Source organism: Bombus vosnesenskii, unplaced genomic scaffold (genome assembly GCF_011952255.1).
Source record: "Bombus vosnesenskii isolate JDL3184/JDL3185 unplaced genomic scaffold, Bvos_JDL3184-5_v1.1 scf7180000013266, whole genome shotgun sequence".
Lineage (NCBI taxonomy): Eukaryota > Metazoa > Arthropoda > Insecta > Hymenoptera > Apidae > Bombus > Bombus vosnesenskii.
Genome location: NW_022882926.1, coordinates 2,458,852 through 2,473,007, shown reverse-complemented (window position 1 = coordinate 2,473,007; position 14,156 = coordinate 2,458,852). Strand labels below are relative to the sequence as shown.

At 30.7% G+C, this 14,156-nt stretch overlaps 1 protein-coding gene across 8 annotated transcripts; it reads left to right on the top strand.

Moving 5' to 3' along the window:
- The first annotated feature begins 176 nt into the window (after positions 1-176).
- Positions 177-13,997, top strand: LOC117230253. 8 transcript variants are annotated; one of them, XM_033487484.1, is made up of 19 exons: positions 177-593; positions 2,207-2,305; positions 2,416-2,690; positions 2,777-4,236; positions 5,329-6,616; positions 6,899-6,919; positions 7,017-7,241; positions 7,409-7,595; positions 7,676-7,939; positions 8,023-8,378; positions 8,597-8,852; positions 9,327-9,380; positions 9,657-9,962; positions 10,037-10,423; positions 10,490-10,754; positions 10,832-11,044; positions 11,130-11,270; positions 11,397-11,503; positions 11,595-13,997. In XM_033487484.1, exons 3-19 carry the CDS (start codon positions 2,428-2,430, stop codon positions 11,844-11,846), a joined length of 6,045 nt encoding a protein of 2,014 aa, XP_033343375.1. In that variant the 5' UTR covers positions 177-593; positions 2,207-2,305; positions 2,416-2,427; the 3' UTR covers positions 11,847-13,997. The 8 variants fall into 8 exon arrangements, with proteins under 8 accessions (XP_033343375.1, XP_033343372.1, XP_033343369.1 ...); XM_033487481.1 differs by having other exon boundaries at positions 2,777-4,338; positions 8,630-8,852; XM_033487478.1 differs by having other exon boundaries at positions 2,777-4,338.
- The last annotated feature ends 159 nt before the right edge of the window (positions 13,998-14,156 follow it).

The window sequence follows — 14,156 nt, the reverse complement described above, 5'->3', positions numbered from 1 at the left end:
TCTTACTGATTTATTGAAGATCATTGATTTAAATTTTTTATTTAAATCGAGATGTATTTAAATATAAAATGTAAAAACACATAGAAAGGGGATAAAACATCTTTTTCCAGATAAAATTTGTTAGAATTAAAATCCCTAGCATCATCCACGGTCGCCATCTTTAAAAAGAGATAACGACCATCTTGGATCATTTTTCACGGGTTGTTGACACGGGTAGATTACAGCCGGTTGTGAAAGTGTTTCGTGATGTAAAATTAATCATAATTCATTGCCAGAAATAAGTAGTGGCTATTTAGGAACTAGAATTAAAAGTAATACATCGGTTCACGCGTTTATCATTATTGTGCAAGTATTATTGTATATGAGAGAATAAAAAATTTTTGGGAATAAGCGTCTGTCACGGATATAAGCAATCTTGACAAAGTCGACAGTTAAGTCTTATCATATTTACCTAGAATTTGATAAAACAATATTCTTACGATCGTGTTTGCACATGTGAGAAAAAAGCCGTGCCACTAGAAAAAAGAAGATAGAAAACACTGAAAATACATCTTATAAAGGAAAATGGTTTCGTGCACATGGTGACACCTCTGGTTAGTTTATACTTTCTATAAACAATTTGTCATACTTTATTTAAAAGTAATTCGATTTGATTGCGAGTATATTACTTTGTTATAAATTGAAAGTTATTAAAAAAATTGTGTGTTAAAAGAATTTTTCAATGATAACTACTATTGTAAATTTTTTACAAGGCTCAAATTCGCTGGTCTGGCAGCTTATAATGGCGAAATACAACGTACGTTTACTTGAATTTTTGTAAATATTGTTTGATTACTCATAATGAATTATTCACATTTTGTAACATCCATAGATGCATTTTAAATTTTACACATGCAGAATTATTATGAGTAACTCCTTTTCTCTCTTAAACTTATATTTATTTTTTTTTAATATTATTTAAAGTTCCGCTTATCTATCTGTGTTTATTTTCAAGCTTAAGGTGAATACGTTGTTGTAATAATTATTATTGAAAAATTTATGATATGATACAAATATTTTTATTTTCTTTATTTAGGTATGTAAATGGAAAGTGAGGAATTCAGCAAAAATTCAAGCAAATTCATTAATGTTAAAACATTTAATAAAAACTCATACAAAAAATCTCATACTTAAAGAAAGCTAGTATACAAATTTTGTTAACTTAACTATTGAATTAAAATTTGCAAATTTGCTTCTGTTTCTATAATTCATTCAGAGTAACATTTTATATTATTATTAATAGATGTTTGTATTATCTGATAAATATGAATCATAAATATGAATCAATATAACTTTTAATAATATTAGCAAACTCTTTTAATTATAAAATATTATATTATTTTTATTTTTTTTAATATATGTAACATAATTGTTTAGGTATAACAGATTCATATTATAAAAAAGATGATAGAGAATAAATAAACACTACCATATAATTTTTTATAAATATCTTTTGATTAATAGTTAATGATACTATATATTTTGTGATTAATTTATTACAGTTGGATCATAATTTTTTTATTGAATATACTTATATTTAATTAAGTAAATATTGGAAGAATAAATAGTAAAGATAATTTTTTTAAATATTGTACATAAAATATTATAGAAAAGATTATATAAATGAAAAAAAGTTTGCTACAGTAGCTTTATTATTTATTTTAAGCTACATTTAACTTTAACCTATTATTACAAAGATGTATACATTATATGCACTGTACATAATATAAGAATATAACATGTGCATGCTTCCACTTTTCATACTTCAACTACAGAGAAAGGATTCAAGTATTGATTGCAGGAGCATGGTGTGCTATGGCAATAGGAGGAGGGTGAAGCCCAGACAAGACCCCACCTCTTTATGCTATGCCTTCCATTTAAGTCTAACTTAAATCATTTCAGACAATCACAGTAAATATATCTAATATGTAACATAATAAAATGTTCCACTAATGTTACCAAAGAATATGCTTTGCACTTCAAAGACATGTCTTGAGAGTTGATAAATCAATGACCTGCATAAACATTTATGAAACATTAAAATTCAGATGTAGATACAAAACAATTTTATAAATAAATATAATGTATCAAATTTATTCATGAGTTAAATCATGTACAATCAATTACTTTCATGTCACACCTATTAGTATAATATCTTTCTTTTCAGATCATTAAAAACATGGTAAATACAAAAAATATATGAATGACAATGGGCTGAAATACATCAAATTGTAAAATTCATCACTTTTATATACAAGAAGTGCAGGTAATAATAACATATAATGTATATATATATTTTTTTAAAAACTTATTAGTTTTATAGAGTTCATAAGTGCTATGTGCATTACACAATATTTTACATCACTTTTCTGTTAGGAGAAATACATCATGGCAACAGTGGAAGAAAAGAAACGAGTTGGTGGCTCAAAGGTTTCAGCCATTGCAAATATCTTTCAATCAAAACCACAATTGGATAATCTAAGCCATAGAACAAATAATATTCTATCAGATGGTTTCAAGGAACCAGCTGTGCCTTTAAAAGAATCTCCTACACAAGTTACAGTTGTTAGGACCGAGAGTCATGTAGCCCGTTTTAATAATGCACGTGCACTTTTTGAAAAACTTGGGGAGGAGAATAAACCAAATAAACCGTAAGTGTATAATAGCAAATAGGAAATAAATGTATAAAATATATAATATGCTATTCAGTTATCTTTAGAGTATATCTTCTGTGTAGGGTGGACAGGATTACAAAACCTAGTAACTTACATGGTTTGAGATCACGTTCTAGCTCTGCAAATTCTGGTTCAGGTTGTACATCTCCAGCTCGATCACCACGTCCTAGATCACCATCACCTCCAGGAACCAGAGATCATTTGAGCAATTGGAGTGCAAGTGTACCAGCTTTGAATGCTGAAAGACATTTTGAAAATGGTCATAATCATGGTTTGGATAATATACCAGATAAACATAAATCACGAGCAGGCTTTGGAAAATTTGAAAAAAATTATGGCAAAGAAAATCGTTTGGATGATCGGCCAGAGAAACCAGAAAAACCAGAGAGGAGATTAAACTCAAAAGAATTAATTGAAAAACAAAAAAATTGGACTAGTCACTTTTCAAAAACAAGACCAAGTAGATATAATTCAGACCCAAATAGATCTTTGGTTCAAAGTTCTTTAAATCAGAGTGCAAATAAAGTGAATGTTGAAGCTACTTCTGTAGGACATGTACAAAATGCTGCAAGTACTGATAGTGAGTCAAAAAGATCATCAGATATTTCTGCTAATCCAGCTACAAGATCTGCAAGCTTTTGTTCTGTTAGATCGTCAGCCATATCACCACCTCCACCATTACCACCAACAAGAAACTCTTCTACTTCAAATACAAAGAAAGAGAGACCAGCTAGTATTGCTGCAATATCTCCACCAGATATTCCTAGTAGTCCGGAATATGCTACCATAAATAAATATTTTGATACTTCACCGACTATACCTGAATATGCAGTTGTACAAAAGAATATAAATGTACAAAATAAACATTTCCAAAGAAATCAAGAACAAAGGGAAATTTCAAAAAATCCTACAGTAGAGAAAACACAAGATGCGTTCATCCCAGAATATGCAGTAGTGCAAAAGAATACTGCAGCTAAATTGCATTCACGAAATGCAGATACATCGAAAAATACTTCAGTGCATCATTCGAAAAACAGTTCTGAAAGTTGTGCATTACCTCTTAAAAATACTCTTGCAAGTTCAAGTATCGATATTTATTCACAAACAAAGTCACATATTTCCTCTTATGAAAGAAATTCTGATATGTCTAGTCCAACACGAAGTATGTCAATAGAAAATATTGTTAGTATGTCAATGGAAAGTAAAACAAGGAAAGATAGTGACCTTCTTGATGCTCCTGAATATTTAAATTATCCTTCAAACGTTATACGTTCGCCACCTAAAACTTCTGAGTGGAGAAATGAATGGTTAGCCAAAAACGATGAAATTTTAAAGAAAGCAACTGATTTAAAATGTGTCAGGGAAGATACAGAAGCCAAAAATGAAGTTGTAAGACCTGATCCACGACCAGACTGGGCCAGACCATGTATAAATACTGTGAGGAAAAAAGATAATCTGACAGAAGAAAAGAAAATAGAGTCGTCAAAATCTCCAGATCCGGAATTGAGACCACCTTCTGGAGGTACGGATAGTGCATCTTCTAGTATGAGCTCCCCTAGCTCCCCTTCCAAGGATAGTAAAGAAGAGAAGGCAGATAAGGAAATGTCAGAAAAATTTCAAGCCGGTATAGTATATGTGAATAATTCGATTCATACGTATACAATAACACAATTCATACCTATACAAACATATATAATAGGAAATACATTATATACATATGTACAAACATAAATTTAACTAAATTTTATATTTTAATAAGTGAATTTTATATTTTATTAATTACTATAAAACAATTATCTTACAATATATCTAAATTTTGCAATTTTATTGTGGCTATGTGCCAAAATACTAAAAAGTAACAGTGCAGAAGGAAGTTCTCCCTCTCTTCCCTCTCCTTCTCTTCTTGATCTTAGTTCCTCCTACTGGTTCAACAGTATTATTTATAGAAATCTGTGTATTCTGTTCTGCTTCTGTCTGGTTCTACTTCACACCATTTATTTCAGAGAAGTACTTTACAAATTTTAATAATTTGTTTATCAGTGCTTATAAAAAATCTGTATTGAAAATTAATATAATTTTTATGGTAGTTGCTTTATGAAAAGTGGATTTACACTTTTCATAAAGATGTATATAAGTGATTCATAAATTATCTTTTGTGTAATATGTTAAATTTTTTGCAATGTGTTTTTAAAAATATTTTTTAGAAAAATTTTTAGAAATAGTAATTTCAATTTTATATTACAAAATTGCTTTTTTTTTAATATTTCCTGAATCCTTTATGTAAAATATGTGTGTCATTTTATCCATCATATCCAACACATTTTTATTAAACATTATATGTTATGAGAAATTTTAAAACATTCAAAGTTATGGTTGTAGTTTAAAAAAACGTTAACCACAGTGTTTTTATTGTGCATGTGATTTTACAATTCTATAAATTGTTTATTATTTTATACATAAAAGAAATACAAGTACCATGTGTCTACGACTACTTTGCATTGATTGCCGAGGTATTTCACATTTTCTCTTATAAATTGATAATATACATATATTTACGCATAGCATGTAAATTTTTTTATTATAAATAACAATAAATGATATTTTGATATTTAAGGACGTAACAGTTATGATTTGCAACATGAAGAACAAGAAAAGCCTGCAGCATATACAGAATCCATTGCTGAAAAGGATAGTTTAGAAAAAAATTCAAAATTCAATGAACCAGATACTACGACAGTTATTCGGCGATCTCATGTACGCGTCGATCTTCAAGCTGCTGGTTTGGGACAACGTCCACCATCCGTTGTTAGTTCAGATCAAGAATACCCACCTTTAGAACATAAGGATATACCAATACCTTCGCCATATGTAAAAAGAATGCAACAAAATCAAGAAGTTTCTACCCAAAACGATGAAGTTAAGCCACAAGTAAACACAAATGTAGAAGAAAATGCTTTAATAAAAACTGATTCAACAAAAGGTTGCCATAATAAGATATCTCAAGATAGTAATCAAGATCATGTACGAATAAATTCAGCGATTACAGAAGGAAATCAAAATGTAGTCTTAGATAATAAGTCAAAATCAAATATTGCCAATGAAAGGCATACATTTTCTGAAACAATATGTCAGAAAACAGTATCTAATGCCAAAAATGATCAAATTAAGATCTCTGTACGAGAAAAACTAGCAAAAAATAAAGAAGAAGTATCTGGAAAACGGTCAAGTTTTGTCGAAGCGGATAATAAAGTAGATCAAATAGAAAAAGATTATTTAAACACAAATCAATGCTCAATAGTTCCAAGTGTTCAGAGTGCTGATAATTCACCAGAAAAATCGATTAACAAAGAAACAGAAGTAGATGATACTGCACATTCAGAAAATACGTCCAAATTGATGTCAAAAACGAATAATAAAAAAGAATTCATAACATTAGCAGGAGATACAGTATCATCATCTAAATCCAATTCCCAAACAATAAGCAATATTCTAAATAGAAGTATAGAACAATTAGATCAACCACAAACAACATGGGAACAAGAGAAACAAAAAGCTGAACTGGCAAAGTTGAGGTTGCAAGAAAATACTTCTACGAGTACAGTTCAACAAATTAATATACCTCAAAATGTATCACCTGCTACTGTAACACAACAACATATAGAAAAGAAACAACTAAATGAACATATTGTATCTGAAAGTAGTGTTCATGATGACAGTGATTCCAGTGACACTAAAACTGTTACAAATCTGGAACATACACCAGCAATGGATGTGAAACATGTCATGGAACAGAATGATTCTAATACTGCTACAGAAAATCTTTCTAAAGCTGTTACAAATCAAATTCCTGTAACACCAGATACTATGACAGCTGATGAAGCAGAAAACCTGCTAAGTTCTCGGTAAGTTACTTGAATAAATAATTACAACTATACACAAAATTGTATATAATAATGAATGTATTTAAAGTTATATGCACTAAAATTTCAATATAGATTTCTTTAAATACGTCTCTGTATTTTACCATTATGATAATTCTAGTTATATGGCAAATAATTTCATAGCAACTTGCAAACAGCTTAATAACTTTTATTTCCTTATTTTGAATTCTAATATTTTCTTCTATTCATGTTTATTTGAATGTGACTTCAAACAAACTTATAATGTTCTGGGACAAAACACAGCATCCTAGAGAAAAAGATAAGGTGAGTTAATTATTATTGTCTGGTTAAATGTTTAGTTCATTGATCATGATATTAAATTATAAAAAAAGCATCGTGAATCATATGAATACTCAATTAGACAAGGATCAGCTTTATTGTCGGATGAGGAAGCTCAAGAGATAGCAAGATTATTATCACCAACTACGCATGCTGAAGTTGTAAGTGAAGAAAATTCTATTGATAAAAATAGAGAAATGGACAAAGAGAGGGAAAGGGATGATCAAGATAATACACCAGATTGGCTTTCTGATGTCTTGTCTGCTCCTGATACCAGTCTTATAAATAGCACCACTAATGATTATAGGTGAATCAGTTTGGTCTTTTATGTTTTTTATGTTTTATAAAACTATTTTGCAGCTAATGCTATGTATTGATTTTAGTTACTTTTATTAATAGCACGCAGTGACATGATTTAGTATAAAATTACAACAATTTTTCATTAAAAAATACTAAATTTTTATGACTTTTTAGTTTGTCCCATAGATCACGTAGCGATTTAACAATAGACTCGTTGACGGAGAGTCAAGTGGGTTCTGTAACAGGTAGTGAAAGTGGTTTACTTGGTTCCGTTAATAGCTTAAACGATACTTACGAAATTAACGATGATACAGAAACGGAACATCAAGACGAATATGTTCCACCAACACCCGGCAAAGTTGTAAGATCATAGATAAAACATATGTTTATTAAATATAATTTAAGAATAAGTCATAATTAAATATTATAATGTTTATTTAGGTATTGGTGGAAAATGGTGTACACTATTTTGAGGATGGTCATTTTTGGATGGAAGTTGCAGGGATACCAGAATCAGATGACGAAAAAGATGATTATCCAACAAATATACCAATTAAAAAAATGTCTAAAGTTTCATTTGATACGAAACCAATGAGAGTTTATTCCACACATTCAGTAAATGAGTACGATCGACGAAACGAGGATGTAGATCCTGTTGCTGCCAGTGCAGAGTATGAACTTGAGAAGCGAGTTGAAAAAATGGAGGTAATACTGTTTAAAATCAATATTGAACGATGGTACATGTTTTATTTTGTATATACATGTAACACAAGCAACAAATTTCTTAGGTATTTCCAGTGGAACTTATGAAAGGACCAGAAGGTCTTGGTTTAAGTATTATTGGAATGGGTGTCGGTGCAGATGCAGGTCTAGAAAAATTAGGTATATTTGTCAAAACAATCACAGAGAAAGGCGCAGCTGCTCGAGAAGGCAGAATACAAGTAAACGATCAAATCGTTGAAGTAGACGGAAAATCTCTAGTTGGAGTAACACAAGCATATGCAGCTAGTGTCCTTCGTAATACTTCAGGTCTTGTACGTTTTGTAATTGGCAGAGAACGTGATCCAAATTCGGAAGTAGCTATGTTAATTCGACAAAGCCTCCAAGCAGATAAAGAAAGAGAACAACAAGCCAATTCTGCAAGGTATCAATCAATTAATTTACAACCAACAAATCTTTATATTCTTTAAAAATGATTTCCCAATGATGGTTTATCCTTGCTCGCTAATGTTTATGACGAAAATTGCGGCCACTTCAATGACAGCTCGAAGCCTCTTGAAGTTCTGAGGGAAATCAATTTTCAAACAATTAAAAACTTCATAAGGCTATCTAAGAGATTTTAAAATAAGTAAATTTCTACAGAAAACTTAATTTTTCGGATACTTCACCCGATAGCCAACGAGGTAGTGAAGACATTTCTGTCGGAGGAATGGGAGGAATACCAGGTTCTCCAGCCATGTCATCATGTTCAGAAGGGGAACCTCCTCAAAGTCCCATAGAAAATTATTTATCTTCTTCCGGTCGGAGTAGATCCCCTATCATCAGTTCATCAATACCACCACATACATCTGCTACAACACAAAACGATGTTGACAGTTTAAGACTGCTTTTACAAGAGGTATTATTTTTTTGTTAATAAAAAAAGAAATACGTAGTATAAAATATATGTAATTTGCATTATTTTATGTGTATAATAATTTAGTTATAATAGCTTTCATCTATAAGTTTTTTTATATTCTCTTCAAACATATAGTTAATGAGAAATACATACCATGGTCTCATTACCTTTAAAAGATAATTTAAATTAGAAATTTTATAATTTTTATATCAAACTATATTTTGTATTATTTTATTATTGCACAAAATATTCAGTTTTGTGTTTGTTTTTATCAATTTTATCTAAATATTGCTGTATAGAATGCAATATATAAATTTGTATGAACATGTGCATTATAATCTGTTGTACATATATGTATATATGTTGTTTATATTGCTATCTTATATACACCATAAGCACTTCCTCATAGGTTTTATAAGCGTGAATATATTTTGGTGTTGCTTATGCACTGTGTTCGTTGTTCACTGCTTGCAGAGTCAGTATAAACTAGCATTAGCAGATGGAGAGGTGGAAAAACTCAAAGCTAAGGTAATGTCATAAGATACATAATTTTATGTCATTCTTGTGTGTTGATGCACTCTGCTTGTATGTTACATGCTTATACTTATCAATTTGTGTGTAGCTTAGTGTGTATTTTTTATGAGTTTGTTCAGTTTTTACCATTTCATATAGCTTCTATGTTTTGATTTGCTGTCATAATTAACATAAAGGATTATAAAACGGTTTACTAAAGGAATATTAACCTATACATGTATTTTGTATATATATTTGCAAAAAAATTTACTTGAAATGTTTTATTCATAGCTTGTAGACTTAGAAAACAGTGGAGCTGGCAGTGAAGAATATGCAGCAAAATTGCGTGAATCTGGTTTACGACTTCACGAATCTGAAAGAGCCTTGGGTACTGCTAGACAGGATTTAATAGCGGCGCGAGAAATGCTTTCTCAGGCAACAGCACAAAATGCTGCTTTACAACAAAAATATGCCCGAGCCAGGAGAGCAGCTCGCGAATTACGCACAGATATTGCTGCCAGAGATGAATTTTACCAACAGTTACTGCAAGAGAAGGATACGGAATATAACGCTCTTGTTAAAAGTTTGAAAGATAGGGTATGTTATCAATTATCGTAAAAAAAATGAAAACAATATATATGTAGCAAAAAATTAATTATAAATAATTATAGGTAATCACATTGGAAGTAGAATTAACAGAAACACAAAGAAGGTTTGGATTACCAGTGAGATTGCCTTATGATGGAACTACGGCTAGGATTGTTACGCCACAGTTATCGCGCCGTCAATTACCTCCTCCTCCCTCATCAACTAGTTGTCAACTTTCAGATACTGAAACATCAGATTTGAGTAGTCCGGATGATGGTGATAAAACAGCGACGGTCGAAAGAAAACTACCGCTCCCATTGCCAGTCAAAGAAGAGTTAGATCGAGCAGTACCTGCACATCGACTTCTTGATAATTCTGCTGGGAAAAGTAAAGCTGAACTTGCCAGTAGAGGAGGACTTGCAAATCGACAACTTCCTAAACGTTCTGGTGGCCTTAGCAACAGCAGTTCTGTAAGTATATAGTCACAATTACTAAATCCAGGAACGAAATGTTTATTTAATCATTTTGTATTTCAGGATTATGGTTTGGACGAATCAGGTGACAATACTGATGAAGATTCATCTTCTAAATTACTTTCTCAGGACACAAGCAGCAGATCGCCAAATGACTTAACATCAAAGCAATCAAATTTGAGTTCCTATTCCAGTAGTTCTTCAATTAGTTCATTAAAAAGTAAACACGTGGAACCTACACATCCGACAGCAATTCGACAACATAGCACTATTAGTTCACAAGTCAGAGCTATGACAGAACAAAGTTGGCCACAATCTCAAAAAAGTAGTTTTTCTGTTATTCTTTTTATATGCAATCTTTGTAAAACTTTAAATATACAATTCTTATCGATTCTTTATACATAGATCTAACCGGACCACCAGCATCATTTGCAGAACAGTTAAAACAAGTTTTAGCAGAAAGAGAGAGACGACTTGGTGGAAATGACATGTCTTCATCAAGAGAAAGTTCTGGGGATTTTAGTGACTTAAATAATCCACATTCTAGCGATCCAGCTTTAGTTACTCATCATTTAGTGGAAGAAATAAGACAAGCTGTAAGCGAGGCTAATCAAAGAGGTAATGTATCTTATCAGATACCTAAAAAAGAGTATCTCAAAGATAGTAGCTCCTTTTTTGTATAATAACTTGTTTATCTATACAGTAAAAAAGGCCACTATTCCTTCATCAAATTTAATTGGTAGTGGTTCCACACCTTGGCATCATCCAGGTAGTTCACCTTCTAGTCTGTCTTCTGGTGGATCAGTGAGCCCACCTGCTGTTGACCCTAGTCCGTCTAAAACAGGTATTTTTGGTATTCGTAACACAATGCAAGCAGTGAATGATTGATTCTTGATCCCTTCTTCTTTTCTTTTATACACTTTGTTTTTCATAATTTTACCCCTCCCGTGTGTAAATATTATGGATCTAGATACGAGTGAAGTTTGGTTGCCTCCTCATCCAAGCGACTTTGGTTTAGGTGACAAGAAGTCTCACTTCTGGCAGAATGCACCAGTTACCGATTGGTCCAAAGAACAAGTAAGTATATATCTATTTAAAGAAATATTTTTACTAAAGACTATAGATTTATTGCAAAATATTGGATTTGTAATTTGAAAAATGGTATTAGGTTTGTCAGTGGTTATCAGGAATTGGTTTGGAACGTTATGCGCCGCGCTTTTTGGAAACTGGAATTAATGGTGGAAACCTTCTACGACTTGAGTCTCGTGACCTCAAAGCTTTTGGCATTTGTGGAGATGAAAAATCCCATTTGAAACGAAAATTGAAAGAACTTAGAGCACAAGCAGATCGGGAACGCAAGGAGAGGAAAGAAATAGAACGAATGCGACGAAAAGCAGAAAAAGCTGCACGAAAAAAATAGTTTGTGCGTACATTAATGTACTTATGTCCCATATAAAATTCAATAACTTTGCACAAAAAGTCGGTGACATATTCAAATTTTGTGTACGATATTCCAGTGATTGTAATTTTTACTTCTTCCGTCTGTATTAATTCTTTAGTACATATAAACAGTCACACACACACAGTTCTAAATGTTCTCAATCGGACTTCTTCATATCCGAAATTTTTAAATTTTATTATTTATAAATTTTTTAACTTCAGATTTTTGCATTTATTTATAACTTTATATTCAAGTTGGTTCACATTCATGCTGTTCTTATAGTATTTGTACTAGCTATTATTTATAAAATAACAATGAATATATTTCGAGGAAGAGAATGTGTATGAATGTAAAAGCATGCCCACTATGCCAGATGTATGCATGCGATATGTATGTATAAAATTCAAGCCATTTAGATAAATTGTAATAAAAATTTAATTAGCTAACATTTTTTTATAATTGTAAGTATAGTTTTGTAGAGAAACATAAGTTTCATGTTACTAGAATATATCGTTTCTGTATTTATTTTTACTATCAATTATGTAACAACTTTTCATAATGAATAATATAAATATTAGTAAAATAGAGTCCTAGAGTGTAACTATTGTTAGAAGAGAAGTGACTGTCCTTTACTATATGTACATCATGAAATATCAACGAATTTGTAATTGCCAATACAGTATGTGTTACTGTGTTAAATTCCACTGTAGATTGATCAAATCATAAAATAATTTCATTTATCTATATTTATTCCGTCTAAATTTGCTCAGTTTATATTTCACATAATTAGCAAATTCTCTCAAATTAGCAAATCGAATGAAGTGTTAATGAATTTCTATCATGCTAGCATATTGATATTTGTATTAAAACTTTTCTTCCTTTTAATCGTAACAACGTTTGTATTATTGTATTTAATCTGTGAATTATGCACTAGAAATCCGCACAACGTCCATCTTATTAATTCTGAAATTATGTGATGAATTTCTTTAGCGTTTTATATACTTCAGACATTCCACATATGCGATACTTTATAATTTTACCTTTATCAACATATATAAGTAAAAAGAAACCACAAGAGCTCTTATACTTTGGGCGACGTCCCTATATATGCGTGAATGTTGTACGGATACATTAGGTATTAAGTAATATATGTTAATACTAAACTAGTATCCTAACAAAAGTTCATTCTAAATGTTTGTTCAAATGATTACGGGACTCGCTTGGGTACAATATAGACAAACGTACTTTATTGTACGTATACCTATTTATAATAGCATTAAGTTTTGTACAGTGTTAAGTACTTTGTTCCACCTTTATACCATTCTTAATGTACAATGTTTTTATTTTGAAAAAGAATAATTTCTTTTACATAAAACAATTAAACGAACAAAGTATTTAGCATTGATACATATACTGTACATATTATGCAGTGAACGATCACTAATACTGTAATCTACAAAAGTGATTATGATATAAGGCGTGTAAGAGGCATAACCGTAGTGTCATAATATCTTTATAAAAAATAGTCTTTAATTTCCTAACTTAAGCGTTTATCAAAGGTCCTCCATTTTCTAATAATATTATGTATTACAATATTTCAAAAGCAATTATTGTTACTTTTGTCGTTATGTACAACGAAATGTGGGAACTCATTAAAAATATCAACACATATAACATTCTTGCGTCTCAGGGTAACCATTAATATGTTTTGAGATATAAGTGCGTTTAATGAATTAAAAATTTTCATGAATTGGAACGTCCTGCAATTCGTTTTTAAATAACTATTGTGATTTGGTAGGAGCAGATGTTTGATAAAAACCGACTGATTTACAATAAGTTTTTATAGTTGATTTTCGAGCAATGGCTTAGGTATGACGTAATGAAATGTCATTTGTCCAAAAGTAATTGTAGAACCAAAACTTGTACTCCTCTATAGAGCTACATAATATCTTAATGTTTTCATACATTTTCGATGATTTTCAAGTATTGCTCATGAGAGAGAAAATTATAGTTCCATGGATAAAGACACAGAATGTCAGTTGCATACATGGCAGCTTTTTAATAATGTCTATGAAAAGTATTGTCAACAAATACTCTTAAACGTTTTAATTAAAAATAATTCGTACTATACCTTCGTAGTTTGTTCCTTTTACCTGATAAATGAAGTATTGAAAATATATTCGATACTTGTAACATATATTACATATGTACTTATTGTTAGAATAAAATTTTTTATGTACGAAAATGAATCATAAATATAGAAACAGAATCCTGCATGTTGGTATATTC

What these genes read in the sequence shown, in the direction of transcription:
- LOC117230253 (XM_033487478.1), top strand. Translation starts at nt 2,428, where the DNA reads ATGGCAACAGTGGAAGAAAAGAAACGAGTTGGTGGCTCAAAGGTTTCA. An exon ending in GTCAGAAAAATTTCAAGCCG is followed by an intron (nt 4,339 to 5,328) that starts GTATAGTATATG and finishes TTGATATTTAAG; the next exon opens with GACGTAACAGTTATGATTTG. An exon ending in GCCACAATCTCAAAAAAGTA is followed by an intron (nt 10,755 to 10,831) that starts GTTTTTCTGTTA and finishes CTTTATACATAG; the next exon opens with ATCTAACCGGACCACCAGCA.